This window comes from Balaenoptera borealis, assembly GCF_965194805.1.
Source record: "Balaenoptera borealis genome assembly, chromosome: X".
NCBI lineage: Eukaryota > Metazoa > Chordata > Mammalia > Artiodactyla > Balaenopteridae > Balaenoptera > Balaenoptera borealis.
In genome coordinates, this window is record NC_138881.1 from 114,037,595 (window position 1) to 114,054,135 (window position 16,541).

General features: G+C 39.2%; 2 protein-coding genes across 9 annotated transcripts in view; one reads left to right on the top strand and one right to left on the bottom strand.

Moving 5' to 3' along the window:
- VGLL1 (vestigial like family member 1) overlaps positions 1-16,541 on the top strand; it is a 569,192-nt gene that overhangs the window by 184,532 nt on the left and 368,119 nt on the right. The gene's annotated exons all lie outside the window — the stretch shown is intronic.
- ARHGEF6 (Rac/Cdc42 guanine nucleotide exchange factor 6) overlaps positions 1-16,541 on the bottom strand; it is a 110,641-nt gene that overhangs the window by 43,466 nt on the left and 50,634 nt on the right. For 6 of the 8 annotated variants that reach the window (XM_082377856.1, XM_082377855.1, XM_082377857.1 and 3 more), the window contains 2 exons: positions 16,187-16,257; positions 764-858 (listed from right to left, as the gene is read on the bottom strand). In XM_082377856.1, the coding sequence (XP_082233982.1) occupies positions 764-858; positions 16,187-16,257 (166 nt within the window). Of the gene's footprint in view, positions 1-763; positions 859-1,526; positions 1,623-16,186; positions 16,258-16,541 lie in introns of those variants that run through there. The other 2 variants (XM_082377862.1, XM_082377861.1) reach the window with 2 other exon arrangements.

The window sequence follows — 16,541 nt, forward strand, 5'->3', positions numbered from 1 at the left end:
TAAACTCTTAAACTGAGGTACAAGAAGAGGTTTCTGTCCTCCATTCTATGTATCGACTGCTAAATTTACCATTTGACTTACAGATCATAATCTCCAGTAAAGTTTAATCCATTAAAATAAAAAACACACATAAATGCAGTTAGCTCTTATTTGTTACATATGCCAGGCCTACAAGCACTAAAAAATGAACAGCCAATATTTTTCTTTTGTGAAAAGTAAGTTTTCAGTTCAGGCCTTCAGATTTCTAAGACCAGGATAAGGTTTGAATATTTTTAACACCTCTTTCTCATTCACTTTTGCCTGGGTGAAATACTGGCTTGAATTGCTCTTAGGAACATTCACAAAATGCCACGCTTTTTCCACTCTGGGAGCATGGGAAAGAGTTTCTGCCCTGGCAAGCCAAGGTCAGAGCGAGCACAAGAATTTCCCGTGTCTGTGCTTTCTGCATAAAAACACCAGCAAGTCTTTTTTCTGGAAGGTAAAACTAGATGTATCACTTCTAAAACGTACAAGATAAAAATGGTGACAGACAGAAAGGCAGATCGGCTCATTCCCTCCACAGCCAGAAGAGAAAGAAAGCCAAGCTCTCCAAAAGCTACATCTTGCATAATTCCTGTTGCCTTGACCATGTTCTTGGCAACCTGTGATCTGTGGAAATTCTTCTAAAGGGCAAAATCAATTATTCAGTGACATAAGAGTAATGACTCCATCTACTGACATTATCTTGCTTTGCTTAGCGAGGGGTTTAAAATATAAATCTTACTTGTTATTGGACTGCAGGGGTCTTAAGTAAGTAACAAGAAGAGACTGAAGTTCTTTAGCATAATCTTTTTCAGTGTCCAAGATATTCTGTAACACCTATGGAGAAACAAAGGTCAAGGTATTGTAACTGTCAGGAAAGTCCAAGGTAAAATAGAGTTTTAGATCTTTTAACCAAATTATCAAAAAAAAAAGTCCTATTTACTCAGCTAGCACTGTAAGTAAGGAGCACAAAATCTGAATGCACTTTGTTTCATTCTTGTAAACTACTCTAATAATTGCATGACAACTGGTTATACTGCATAACTCATACGAACACATTTTTTCAGAATTACCCATAATTGGAGGGGCCTTGCCATTTACACAGTACTGCTCAGAATGCTTTCACGTGCTTTAAATCATTTTATCCTCAGCAAAGGTCTCAGCTAACAAAGGATCATCATTCCCATTTTATGGATGAGGAAATTGAGGCCAGCTACCTCAAGACATAGAGATTCAGTGTCAGGATAATTTCATGATAACTGATGTCAAACATCAAAAAAGATTTTTTTAAATTATGTTCTTGAGAAAATCTTTAGGTGACAAAATCTGAGGACACTGAATTTTTAAGCAGTTAAAACTGGTTTTTTAATAAAGGTAAAAAGTGCTAGTACGAACATTTCAAAGAGAAAAAGAAGCTGAAATGTGAGGAATTTAACAAAGAAAATGATGCTTACCAGTATTATTAATGATAGCCAAATGAAAATCCTATCGGCAAAACAACCAATGTACAGGTCCACAACTTCTCTGCCGCCACCAGCCCTGGGGTCACACCTTATTTCCCAGCCTCTTCTGGAGGCAGCTATAACCTTCATTCTAAGCTCCTAGAGATCACCAAGTTAACATTTTGGTGTATTTTCTCTCATATCTCCTAATCCATTCAACACAAATTTACTGAGTGCCTCCTTGGTGCCAAAGGCCATGCCTGTCCTCAGGGAGTTTCTACTCTGTCTTCAGAGGGAGACATTAAACACGGGCTCACAAGACAATGTGAAGCATTCTTAGCCAGGAGAAGCCCCTTAGCCTACCAATATGCCAGACATATACTCACAAGACAGTGCATGATGATCTGCTATTGACAGGTGGAGTGGACAAAGCAATTGGAGGTCCAGGTAGCTGTGGGTTTTTTGGGAAACAATTGGACTGGAAGGTGGTCGTCCAGGCTCTGCTACCAACGGACAGGTTGCTTCAGTTTTAAGGCTTATCTCAGATTGTGACATTTCACCTACCTCAGGGACCATTGTGAAGAGGTAAGTGTGAGACACTGTACAGGTAGGTGCTGGGTGAATTGGGAAACAGTCCCTCCAATTTAAGGGGTTAAAAAAAGGTTTCTCAATGGCAGCACTATGGATATTTCACAGCAGATAGCTCTTTGTTGTGAGCAGATGCCCTGTGCACTGTAGGATGTTTAACAACATCCTTGGCGTCTACCCACCAGATGTCAGTTGCATACCACCCCCTACCCCAGTATGAAAACCAAAAATGTGTCCAGACATTGCCAGATGTCACCTGAAGGGCAATATCACTCCTAGTTGACAAGGACATAGGCCACAGGGTGGCTTCAAAAGCTAGGGCTTAAGTTGTAGCCCCTCCTCCCAGCCACTCATGTCTACTTTCAGTTTCTCTATTCCTCAGGGAGGAATGCCTACTCTCTAAAGGTGTAAGTGTAAATTTAAGGGCCTGGAGGTACCAGTGCTCTGTGAAATTAATCCAGGGATGGAACAGAAATGTTACCCCTATAGAAAGTCGAAGCACAACAAAGGAAATTAGAAACTAACTTCAGATGAATAAAAAAGAAAACACAACATCAAAACTTATGGGATGAAGTTAAAGCAGTTCTTAGAGACTGTAAATAGCTGTAAATGCCTACATCAGAAAGAAGAAAGAGGACTTCTGGTTTCCAGTCCAGCATTTAAGGCATTTGGAAGTCATCACTCCATCCTAAAAACAAGTAAAGAGATGAAGAACTAGAAAAAAACTTTGCTTATATCTGTCAGGGAATTGAGGTCACAGGCAAAAATGGTACACTTGAAATTGGAGAGACAGACAGGCAGATAGAGAATCATAACTTGCTGGACCAGAAAACCATGAGCAGAAGCCTCCATGGGAAGTGGTATCAGGGTAGGAAAACCTGAACCGTAATTGATGAATTGCTGGGGGCTCAGTGCAGAAACACCTGAGAGTTAAAAACTCTAGGGGGTCCAGTCACAGAGGAGCACACCCACACTTCTGTGACTTTTACCTCCAGAAGCTGTACCAGGTTATCACAATGAAGATTGGAGGAAAATCTCCCTTGTGCTTCAGGAGAGGGAAGGGAAAAGTAGCCATTTTGAAATTTACCAGAGCATTCTGTTCTTCATAACAAGGTCTGCCCTCAAGAGAGAAAGTATTTTACCAAACCCTAACCTATTGGGGTTTTATCAGAGCCTAATATACCTAGGGGAAGAGAAATACCCTACTCCAGCTCCCTCTAGCCTTCCTGTCCTATCTAAGGGAGGGGAGAAAAAGACTGAGAAACACTGCTGAAGTTCACAATCTAGGGACATAAGCTCACCAAAAGACTGAGACCTAATCATAGGACTTGAGAACACTTCCCCTGACCCCATACCTTACCACCATATTACTAAAGGCCTATTTACTGCAGTTCCTCTTACCTAGTACATCACATCTGGCTTCCAACAAAAAATTACAAGGCATATGAAACGGTAAAAAACACAGTTTGAAGAGACAGAGCAAACATTAGAACCAGAATCAGATATGGTAGGAACATTGGAATTATCAGACCAGGATTTTAATATAACAATGATTAATATGCTATGGGCTCCAAAGGAAAAAGTATACAACATGCAAGAACAGATGGGTACTGCAAGCAGGAATAAATACTGAGAAGGAATAAAAATGAAATGCTAGAGATCAAAAACACTCTAATAGAAATGAAGAATGCCTTTGATGGGCTTGTTAGTAAACTGGACCACTGAGGATAGAAGCTCTGGGCTTGAGGATGTGCCAATAGAAACTTTCAAAACTGAAAAGCAAACAGAAAAAAAACCTGAAAAATGGAACAAAATATCTAAGAACTGTGGGACAACATCTAAAGGTGTAACCTATGTGTGATGAGAATACCAGAAGGAGAATAAAGAGAGGAAGGTACAGAAGAAATATTTGAAACAACAATGACTAAGAATTTCCCCAAATCAATGTCAGACACCAAGCCACAGATCCAGGAAGCTCAGAGAAAACCCAGCAGGATAAATGCCCCCCCTGCAAAATGCCCCCTAAGCACACTATATTCAAACTCCAGAAAAATCAAAGATAAAGAAAAAAATCTTGAAAAAAGCCAGAGGATAAAAATATTTTACCTATAGAGAAGCTAAGATAAGAATTATACCTGACTTGTCAGAAAGCATACAAGCAAGAGGAGAGTGGAGTAAAATATTTAAAGTGTTGGGGAAAAAAACCCCCACCAACCTGGAATTCTGTATCTTGTGAAATTTTCCTTCAAAAGTCAAGCAAAAATAGACTTTCTAGGACAAAAATTGAGGGAATATTCTTGCCAGCAGACCTGCTTTGCAAAAAGTGGGGTTTTTTTAAAGTTCGGAGAGGGACTTCCCTGGTGGTCCAGTGGCTAAAACTCTGTGCTCCCAATGCAGGGGGCCCAGGTTCAATCCCTGGTCAGGGAACTAGATCCCGCATGCATGCTGCAACTAAGAGTTCACATGCCACAATGAAGATCCCACCTGCTGCAACTAAGACCCAGCGCAGCCAAATAAATAAATATTTAAAATTTTTAAAAATTAAAAAAATAAAGTTCAGGTGGGATAGGGAGGGTGGGAGGGAGACGCAAGAGGGAGGGATATGGGGATATAAGTATACATATAGCTGATTCACTTTGTTATACAGCAGAAACTAACACAACAATGTAAAGCAATTACACTCCAATAAAGATTTTTTAAAAAATAAAATAAAAACTAAAGATCAGAGAGAAAGAAAATGTTATAGGATAGAAACAGATCTACATAAATAAAGAAAGCATGAAAGAAGGAATAAGTGAAGATAAAATAAAAACTTATTTTTCTGTAAATCAACTACACCTCAATAAAAAAACTTTTATTTTTCTTCTTAATTGATCTAACAGATAACAGTTTGTTCAAAATAATAATGGAAACAATGTATTATATATATATATATATGTATATATATATATAAAATGCTTATGTGTGCTTATGTATAAGTGAAATGAATGACAGCAATGATACAAGGGATAGGAAGGAGGAATTAGGAACACTTTGTTATTATAAAGTATTTGTACTTGTACCTGTGAAGCAATACAGTGTTATTTGAAAGTGGACTTGGACTAGTTCTAAATGTATATTGCAAACTCTAGGGCAATCACTAAAAAAGTTAAAAAAAAATTCTAAAAAGACACAAGCTACCAAAACTGACTCACAAAGAAGTAGAAAATCTGAATATCTCTATAACAAGTAAAGAGATTGAATAATATTCAAAACAACTTCCCATAAGTTAAAGCCCAGGATGAGATTGCTTTATTGATTAATTCTACCAAAAATTTAAAGAATTCATATCAATCCTTCACAAACACTTAAAATCCTGGAAAAGAAGAGTGTACAAAGTTAGAATATATACTTCTCAATTTCAAAACTTACTAAAAAGCTTCAGTAACAAGACAGTTTATTACTGGTATAAAATAGATATATAGACCAATGGAATAGAATTGAGAGTCCAGAAATGAACTCATGGTGAATTGATTTTTGACAAGAGTGCTGTGAACTTCCAATAAGGAAAGAATAGTCTTTTCAAAAAATGGTGCTGGCTAAATGGGAAAAGAATTTGATAAAGAATAGATACATGTATATGTATAACTGAATCACTTTGCTGTACACTTGAAACTAACACAACATTGTTAATCAACTATACTCCAATATAAAATAAAAAGTTAAAAACAAAGGTATATAAAAAGCGGTGCTGGGACTTACCTGGTGGCACAGTGGTTGGGAATCCACCTGCCAATGCAGGGGACACGGGTTCGATCCCCGGTCCAGGAAGATCTCACATGCTGCGGAGCAACAAAGCCCATGCGCCACAACTACTGAGCCTGTGCTCTAGAGCCTGTGAGCCACAACTACTGAGCCCGTGTGCCACAACTACTGAAGCCTGCGCGCCTAGAGCCTGTGCTCCGCAACAAGAGAAGCCACCGCAATGACAAGCCCAGGCACCACAATGAAGAGTAGCCTGCACTCTCTGCAACTAAAGAAGGCCTGTGCACAGCAACAAAGACCCAACGCAGCCAAAATTAAATAAAATAAATAAATAAATAAAAACAACAAAACAAAAACAAAGAACACATGTACCCTTTGATTGTGCAATCCCTCTTTTTTTAAAAAAAAAGTGGTGCTGGGACCACTGAATAACTACATACAAAGAAAGAATTTGCACTCCTACTTCACACCATATACAAAAATTAACTCAAAATGGATTCAAGAGTTAAAACTACAAAACTCTTAGAAGAAAACAGAGGAGGAAATCTTCCTGATCTTGAATTCGGCAATGGATCCTTGGATGACACCAAAAGCACAAGCAACAAGAGAAAAAATAGATAAACTGAAATTCATGAAAATTGAAAACTTTTATGTATCAAAGGACATTATCAAGAAAGTAAAAAGACAACCCACAGAATGGGGAAAATAACTACAAATCATATATTTGAAAAGGTTCTACTATTCAGAATATATAAAGGACTCTTACAACTCAACAATAAAAATAATCAGTTAAAAGTTGGCAAAGGATTTAAATAGACATTTCTCCAAAGAAGATATACAAATGGCCAATAAGTGCGTAAAAAGATACTCAACATAGTTAACCATTAGGGAAATGCTAATCAAAACCACAATACTACTTCACACTCGTTAGGGTGGCTATAATAAAAAGAAAAAATAGAAAGAACAAGTGTTGGTGAGGGTGTGGAGAAACTGGAACCCTCATACATTGCTGGTGGGAAAGTCAAAAACTGTAACTGCTGTGGAAAAGTTTGGCAGTTCCTCAAAAAGTTAGACATAGAGTTATTACATGACCCAGTAATTCCACTCCTAGAGAAATGAAAACATATGTCTGTGCAAAAATTTGCACATCAATTTTCACAGCAGCATTATGAATAATAACCAAAAAGTGGAAATAATCCAAAGGTCCATAAACAAAACCTGGTATATATCCATAATATGGAAGATTTATTCCGTCATAAAAAGCAATGAAGGGACTTCCCTGGTGGTCCAGTGGTTAAGAATCCGCCTTCCAATGCAGGGGACACAGGTTCAATCCCTGGTCGGGAAACTAAGATCCCACATTCTGCGGGGCAGCTGAGCCTGTGCACTCTAGAGCCTGCGTGCCACAACTAAAGAGCCCGCGCACTGCAACTACGAGCCCACATACCACAACAAAGATCCCGCATGCCGCAACTAAAACCCGACGCAGCCAAATTAATTAATTAATTTTAAAAAATACTTTCCTTCTTTAAGAAAAAAAAAACAATGAAGTACTGATACATTCTACAACATGGATGAACCTTGAAAATACCATGCTAAGAAAGAAGTCAAACACAAAAGAACAAATATTGTATGATTCAACTTATATGAAACATCCAGAATAGGGAAAACCCATAGAGACAGAAAAGTCGATTAGTGGTTGTCAAGGGCTGGAGGGAGTGACTACAGACGGGTACAGGGTTTCTTATTGGGGTGATGAAAATGCTGAAAAGTAAGATGGTGGTGATCATCACACAACTCTGTTAATTTATTAAAAATCAGTGAATTGTACACTAAAGTGGTGATTTTTGTGGTATGTGAATTACGTGTCATTATAGTTGTTACTTTAAAGTCAAAGCACAAATTTCTCATCTGTTAATAGAAACTTTTCTGTTTTTTCTCTGACTCCAAGTCCTCATCCAGTAGTGTCCTTCCAAACTCAAATGTGTCCATCGTTAGTGGTCTCTGCCCAGCTGGCCTGCTGTTCACTGCAATGTGTTAAATAATCATTTATACTCATGCTCAGCACTAGGATTCATTTTTTTATTCTTAAAAATGGAGAGAGCTGCACTAGAATTCAACAGTACCACATTTTATTAAGAGGTAAAACTCATACGCAGACTACCGTTTTAGCAACATTTGTCTATAGTATTTATATTGGAGGAAAAAGAGGATGGTGGCCTGGCTTCCCACTTACATTCAGGAGAGAATGAAGTCATCTCATCATCTCTTTTGTTCACATTTTTCTAAAGAGACCATGTCTGGTAATGAGCCATCTCACATCCTCAACCTTGCTTTCAAGCACTGTTGTCTGTAACTGTCACACTACCCAAAGTATAGTGTCCATTGAAAAAAAGAAAAACAAAGTAAAAAAGAAAACAAAACAAAACACAGTCATTGCCTGAGGGAATTTTTAAATTAGAAAATTCACGGATATTATTTACATTATAAAATGTGATTTTTAAGACAATTAAACATCACTGCTTTAATCCCATGGTTGCTATAATTCAACATTCCTTCCCTCATTGAAACAGTTTTATTATTTTAACTTCCTTTAAAATGCTATCACAGGTAGTTCCTTTAAGAGAAAGCACTAAGATGTTGCAAGAAAGGCGCCAACTGTCCTGCTCCAGTGGATTTATCTGCTAGGCGAAGCAGCACACTTTCTGAGGGTTCCATCTGTGCTGGAACCACTCACATGGGACAAACGGAGGTAGGAAGGCAGACACTCCCTGCTGCCTTTGAGTAAGTTCTGGAGAGCTGAATGGAAACATACACTCAACTCATATTGTTGCAAGTCTTGAGGGTGGCTGAATGCTGACTTTACAAGCTAAATTGACACAGGTGATTAATGAGTCCTTCATTAAATAATGCAAAATGTGTTTGAATGATGATGTACTACATAGCATTGCCCTTGCTGTGGTTTGATTAGTAGAAATGCTCATCAGGGTGGGTGCCTGGGATTCTCTCCCAAATTCACTTGGATTTTTATCGCTTTCCTCAATCTCAGAAGACCAACTGATGAACTGTGTCTCGAGACTGGTTCTTTATTTTTCAGGCCACAGGGCATCTACTGTAAAAGGATAAAAAGGGAAGCAGACAGAGAAGGCTATGTGTTCCCAAACAGAAGGCCTCAGTGGTGAGTCAGAATGCGAACAGTTTGGCAGGCCAACCAACTTCAGAGCAGTACAATCTGATCGAGATGAAATCCACTCAAATACTAAAATGGACTGTGTCCAGACATTGCCTTTGCCTCTCTGACTCCATCTTCACAAGGACAACAGAGTATCCTTTTGCTCAATTAACCTCTGACTAAATTCAGAATAAAACAGATGGTGAGAAGCCATAGAAAAAAGAGGTGGAGGCCTTTTGTACCTCCATCCTGGGCTATTGATTTTCCAGTAAAATATATTTCCTCCATTTCCTGGAAAGGCTTTAGAGTGAGTTCATTTTTATAACTCTGTTTTCCATAAGGGAACAAGTCATATAAGTCTGAAGAAATTATTTTAGGAGGCTAAAATGCATAAACAAAAGCTGGAAACAGAGATACATCCCATGATAAAGGAAGATTATAATGGCCCCAGGAAACCTTAATCTAAGCAAAACCATCATATTATAGGAATTCTGAGATAAGTATGATGCCTGCAAAAACGGGTTCATGTTGGTAAACTCCTAGGAGATGGGAAAAGGCAATACACTACCGTATTTATGTCATATTTGACGTATATGGCAGAAGAGCCCGCCAGTTTACATTCAAGTGCAGTGATCAATTTCACCCCTCCAGGTCCTTGGTTTTCACAAAACAAGCAGCACTCTTGCCCTGTTATGGACAGATTCTGCAAAACAGAGATGGATTCTGAAAACTCTTGTCACCTCCCTGACCTCAGGTGGAAGATATGGATGAGTTAGGCAGGAAATGGGTAGGTAAAAAACAATAGGGGATATGGAGAAGGAATAACTGGATAGATGTGTAAGGTAGTTTAGGCTGATGGTTTTTAAAAAGGGAGGGTGCACAGAGGTTTTTTAGGGCGGTGAAATTACTCTGAACAACACTGTAACTGTGGATACGTGTCATTATACATTTGTCCAAACCCATAGAATGCCCAACACCAAGAGTGAATGGTAATGTAAACTCTGGACTTTGGTGCTAATGATGGGTCAATGTAGGTTCATCAATTGTCACAAATGTCCCACGCTGGTGGGAGATGCTGATCCTGGGGGAGCCTGTGCCTGTGTGTGGGTAGGTGGTATACAGGACATCTCTAACCTTTGGATCAATTTTGCTGTGAACCTAGAACTGCTCTAAAAAATAAAGTTTTTTTTAGAAGGGTAGATAAGCACTAGAAACGTAGAGAAAATTCAGGGTGGGAGCAAGTGGGTAAATAGATGAGTGAGAGAGAAAAGGGGGGTAAACAGAAGATGGGTGGCAGGAGCAAGAACTACAGGAGGCTTCCTGGGATTCTGATGTGATTGAACGGGTCTCAGATTGCTTCCCACCTTTCCGACTGCACGGAGGTTCTGGTAAGACATCTGCCACACGTTACAATAAAGGAGAAGAAAGTTAGAAAAAATGAATAATACTGGCCCTTACTGATTATATTTTCCTATTTGGATGTAGGGAAATGCCATCTCTCACTCTGCAGACAGATGCTCATCCCCAGAGTTTAGTACAGGCAGACCTCGTTTTATTGCGTTTTGCTTTACTGCGCTTCACGGATATTGTGGTTTTTCCACAAATGGAAGGTTTGTGGCAACCCTGCATCAAGCAAGTCTATTGGCGCCGTTTTTCCAACAGCATTTGCTCACTTCATGTCTCTGTGTCACTTTTGGTAATTCTCGCAATAGCCCAAACTTTTTCATTATTATTATATTTGTTATGTGACCAGTGATCTTTGATGTGACTATTGCAAAAAGATTACAACTCGCTGATGGCTCAGATGTTGGCGAGCATTTTTTAGCAATAAAATTTTTTTAAATAAGGTGTGCACATTGTTTTTTAAGACAATGCCACTGCACACTTAACAGACTACAGTAAAGTGTAAACATAACTTTTATATGCACTGGGAAAACAAACAACTCATGTAACTCGCTTTACTGTGATGGTCTGGAACTGAACTGGCAATATCTTTGAGGTGTGCCTATATTAGGATTACTGTGAGTCTGGCCTATTTGTGGCAGCACGAGGGACCGCATTCTTACTTTGGGCTGCACCAGTTGCAATAAATAAGGAATTTCACCCTCCGAGAGGCATTTTGATGGGGAGAGAAGAGAGCGCAGTCCATTCTGTGACCTGCAGGCACGCACATTCTTGCCTGGATGAACGTGCTCACAGGGTTCCCCCTGCCTGAATTCCCTTCCAGCTCTTCTCTGCTTATCTAAGTCCTGACATGCCGTCAATCCTCTCTCCCATTCAACCTTTCCCTTTATTGGCTCTCAAATCTTAGTTTAGTGAGTATCAGCATCACCTGGGGGGGATGGAGAGAAGGGGGCTGAGGGGGTGTTAAAAATGCTGTTTCCTGGGACCTATGGCCAGAGATTCTGATGTAACAAGCCAGATGTGGAGACCAGATATCTGCAGTTTTAACAATCTCCCTGGGGGCTTTCAAATGCAAAAGATCCCCCAACCACATTTGGAGCAACTCATTTTAGGACAGTTTATAACTTGACATCATTGTCTGCCATGTGGCTTATACTATCATGTCTGTCCCGTCTTCCCAGTGAGACCATGGGTGCCAAGACCTAAGCACTGCATGCAAATTAAGCCTGACGACTAAGCTGCATAGATTCCTATTTCTTTTCTTTTCTTTTTTTTAGTTTTATTGAGGTCTAATTGACAAATAAAAATTGTATATATTCAAGGTATACAACTTGATATTTTGATATATGTACACATTGTGAAATGATCACCACAATCAAGCTAATTAACACATCCATCACCTCTCATAGGTACCATTTTCTATTGTTGTGTTTATTATTTATTTTTTAATCCCTCCTGGCATGTAACATCAACTTACAATAGGCAAAGAGAGCCAATGAGCAGAAGATTATTAGAAAAATAATTCATAGAAAATGATATGCTTTTTCTCAGTAGTGAGAGAAGTTTAACAAATGGCAGTGAATTCTGAGGACAATGAAGGAACCGAGGTCAGGCGCAGCAAATGCCTCCTCTAGGCTGCCATGTTCCTAAAGGATGAGCTAAACTCTCATTCACAACAACGGGCCAGGAGAGGCCAAGCCAGTTAGATGCATTAAACATGCCCCTCTGAAGAAGGTAGGAAGGAAGGAAACTACTTTTTGACATGTACTGTTTACATTATCATTCAGTGCTAAATATTTTGTATTTCGTTGATGACTTCCTTTTAATCCAAGGTTTTTTGAGCTTTAAAAAAAAATGCCTCATGGCAGATGCAGATCTGAGTTGGGTACCCCATGCCACTTGTGATGACACCGGAGAACTTCTAAACATTTCAAAACTGATGTGCCACCAGAAGCATACCGAGGCCTAAATGGGGCTGAAATCAGCAGACAATCCCTTGGAAACCTGAAAAGGGGGAGAGAACGTCTGCAGACTTGCAAATTCCAAGAGGTCTCTATCCTGCCCAAGTTTACAGGATGCGACAGTTAATTTTATGTGTCAACTTGTCTGGGTCACGAGGTGCCCAGATTAAATAATATTTCTGGGCATGTCTGTGAGGGTGTTTCCAGATGAGATGAGCCTTTGAATCAGAAGCCTGGGTCTTCAGCTTACAGATGGCAGATCGTGGGACTTCTCAGCCTCCATAATCACGTGAGCCAATCACTTACAGTAAATCTCTTTATATGGATCCTATTGGTTCTGTCTCTCTGGAGAACCCTGACTAATACACATGACCAAAATAAAGGAAGCATTTGGACTAGCAAGGACTCGCTGAATGCAAGAGCATAAGAACAGGTCTGGTCAGCGACAATATTGTCAGGGTCTGAGAATAGAAAAATCTCCATGAAGGAGAAATAATGAAGAATACATAATTCCTGTTTAAAATACACACACACACACACACACACACACACACACACACACACACACACACACACACACACGTCATAGGCTATATATATGTATATATGTGCACACGTGTGCACACACGCACACACACGCACACACACATACATATCTACTTCAAAGGAAGATTGTCATGAGATTCACCAAGATGTTAATAGTGATCATCTCTGAGTGGTGGGATTACAGGTGATATTTATTTTCTTCTTTATACTTTTCCTGAACTGTCTTGACTTTTTAAAAAAATCATTGTTTACATAATGTTATGTAGTCAGAAAAGAAATACTTCCCGTTTTAAAAAAAAATGAAGTAAAAGTCAGTCACTAGTGCCCTTATAGTACTAGCAACAGAAAATGTCTACAATTAATCACTCTTAGAGAGGATAAGAGTTAATATAAGATCATATGGGAAATAAAATTTGTTACATTTTTACCAAAAAAAAAAGATCAGATGGGGACACCTTACATGTGGGTGGACTTGATTTTCCAGGTCTCCAAATACTGTGGGTGAGCTAGAATTATTTTGGTTTGTCTAAGGTATTCAACACAGATTGGGAGGGCAATCAGAACACTCAGAACATATTTTGAATTAGTTGCTGCTAAAAATTTGCCTAAGTACTCAAAAATGTAAATTAGAAAAAAACACCAACAATCAACCCAAATCCCTTCACATGCATATCTAGTTACAACAACATGTCTAACTGGTCTCAATAATTCAGCAATATTTACACCACAGCTCTACAGTTCCTTCCCAGGCCATCATGGGCTCTCCAAGACCTTCTGTTTTATTAAGTTTGGTTTGAGACAAAAATCTATCAAAATTTAAATACATATATATATTTTTTGGCTTAACAATTTAACTTCTAGGAATCCACCTCACAGATCTTTATATACTTTGCCAAAGTTACACATATAGGATGTTCACTGCAGAATTGTTTATAATAGTGAGGAACTGGAAATAATGTACATGAACTCCAACAGGAGATGGGTGATAGAAACTACAGTACAGGGGCTTCCCTGGTGGCACAGTGGTTGAGAATCCACCTGCCAATGCAGGGGACACGGGTTCGAGCCCTGGTCCGGGAAGATCCCACATGCCGCAGAGCAACTAAGCCCGTGCGCCACAACTACTGAGCCTGCACTCTAGAGCCCACAAGGCACAACTAATGAGCCCGCGTGCCACAACTACTGAAGCCCGCACGCCCTAGAGCCCGTGCTCCACAACAAGAGAAGACACCGCAATGAGAAGCCCGTGCACTGCAACAAAGAGTAGCCCCCGCTCGCCGCAACTACAGAAAGCCCACGGGCAGCAAAAAGACTCAACGCAGCCAAAAATAAAATTAATTAAAAAAAAAAGAAACTACAGTACATCCAGAGTTGGTATATAGTATATATGGGGTTTACATAACGCCCATAAGAATCACAGAGGTTAGTCTGCCTTGGATAATCCCAGCATTTTAAATTGGTAGACTCAGCAGAGGCAGAGAGAGACTGAAAGCAGAGCGATGGTGTGCTCCAGGTCCGCAGGGAGAAGCAGCTACGGTAACACTTTCACCCACCATTTGACTGTACCCTTCCATTAAAACTTAAATCCTTGGGGGTCACCTGGAAGCTAAAAGTGGTCAGGACCAGAGACAGGGGGGAATTATGTGAAGGTGGTCAAAAGGTACTAACTTGCAGTTATAAGATAAATAAGTACTAGGGATGTAATGTACAACATGATAAATATAATTGACACTGTTGTATGCTCTTTAAGACAGTTGTTGAGAGTAAATCCTGAGGAGTTCTCATCACAAGGAAAACATATTTTTTTTTATTTTTTAAATTTTGTAACTCTATGAGATGATGGATATTCAGTGACTGATTGGGGTCATCATTTCATGATGTATGTAAGTCACATCATTATGCTGTACACCTTAAACTTACACAGTGCTGCATGTCAATTATATGTCAATAAAACTGGAAGAGAAAAGGAAATAGAAGGTAAATAAATAATTGAAAATGATATAATGTTAAGTGACAACTCAGGACACAAATTGTGTATATAGTATGATTGTAACTATGTAATGATATATAGCTATATAGGTGTAGGAAAAAAAGGCATCAAAATATTGCCAGTTTAAAAAGAAAAAGTGGTCAGGGATGAAGGGAGAAGGGAGCCTAGCTCTGTTGGGTAACGTTTTAACCTCGGAAATGTAAGAGGAAGAACAGTGTCAAAATTATCCCCTATGATTATTGTCCAGGTTACCTATGAAGCTCCTACTTGATTTTTCATACCAACTACTGTTTATGTCATCATTACGGAGCAAATTCACTGAAGAATGAAATTCCATTTTTTGAAACCAAATGTACAGAGAGATTTAAAAATTGTTTAGAGACTTCCCTGTCAGTCCAGTGATTAGGACTCCACACTTCCCCTGCAGGGGGCACGGGTTCGATCCCTGGTCGGGGAACTAAGATCCCGCAAGCCGCGTGGTGCGGGCAAAAATAAAATAAAATTTAAAAATAAAAATGAAAACTGTTTATCCATGGACACGATGAAAGGAGCACGTAGTACAAATGCACATAGAGCATTGGGTGAAAAGTGAAACTGTATTTCAGCTGTGATGGGGAAGATGACAGGACTACCAGACAGGGAGACTTAGAGGTCATGATGACTTGACCTTTTCATTGCTGACTGGGCCAAGTCTGGAAAGGAGGCATGGAGGAAAGCAGAGAGTAGATTAAGGAAAAGGATACGATTTCTTTTTCAAACGGGAACTTATTTTGAGTATTGCACATGCCCTATTTATAGCTAATATATTTTGACATATCTGTGTTCAAGCCAGAGCCATCTCATTCCTCCCTCTGTGCCAAAGGGCAGTCTTCCCTTTGGGCTCTCCTCAAGAACAAGATTGATAATATTTCAGAGGCTATCATAACTGGTTGATTGATTCTAAAATAAAATCACAGTATGCAATCACTTAAAACGTATTGCATTAGAGGAACTTGGGAATTCACCTCCTAACTATCTGGTAAGGCTAGATCTAACTGCTAAAGTTCCCCATAATGTCTACATATTAGCTGATTTCTCTTTTGCTGCAGTTTAGTAGACCTTGCTCTGAACCTTCGTGCTATCCTTGAATTTCTCAGTACAGTGGTTGTAAAACTTCTAGACGTCTGTAACAAGCCTACAAATAAAAGAGCTCCACTGTCATTAGTGGAGACCCTTGCAATGCAACTTTCTCCAGTCTTCCACTGGTGTCACCTCAACACATCAGTGGTTCTCCATGTAGAGAGTCAAGAAAATTTTTGTTCATCATCTGAACACTCACCACAGTATAATAATTCTTGGTAAGTGGAGTAGTTTCAAATCCTTTGACAGCCTTGGGGGAGAGAGGTCTCTCTGTGAAAAAGACATTTAAATTATGTTAATATTATACAGGTGTAAGATGAACAGTTTATAACATAGGGCAACTAACATACTATAAATATTGTCAAGTGGAAGGCTCAATGGAGATGTACATTCCCAAATAAGTGGAAGTATAATCTTACTATAAACTACAGCTGGTCAAGCTAGAGTTTCTTAATGACAGGGTCAAGGCAAGAATTTCAGTTCCAGTTTAGGCTGTTTCTTCACTCCAGTCTGCCTCTCCATTCAACTTATTCAAAACAGATAAGCAAAGCCAA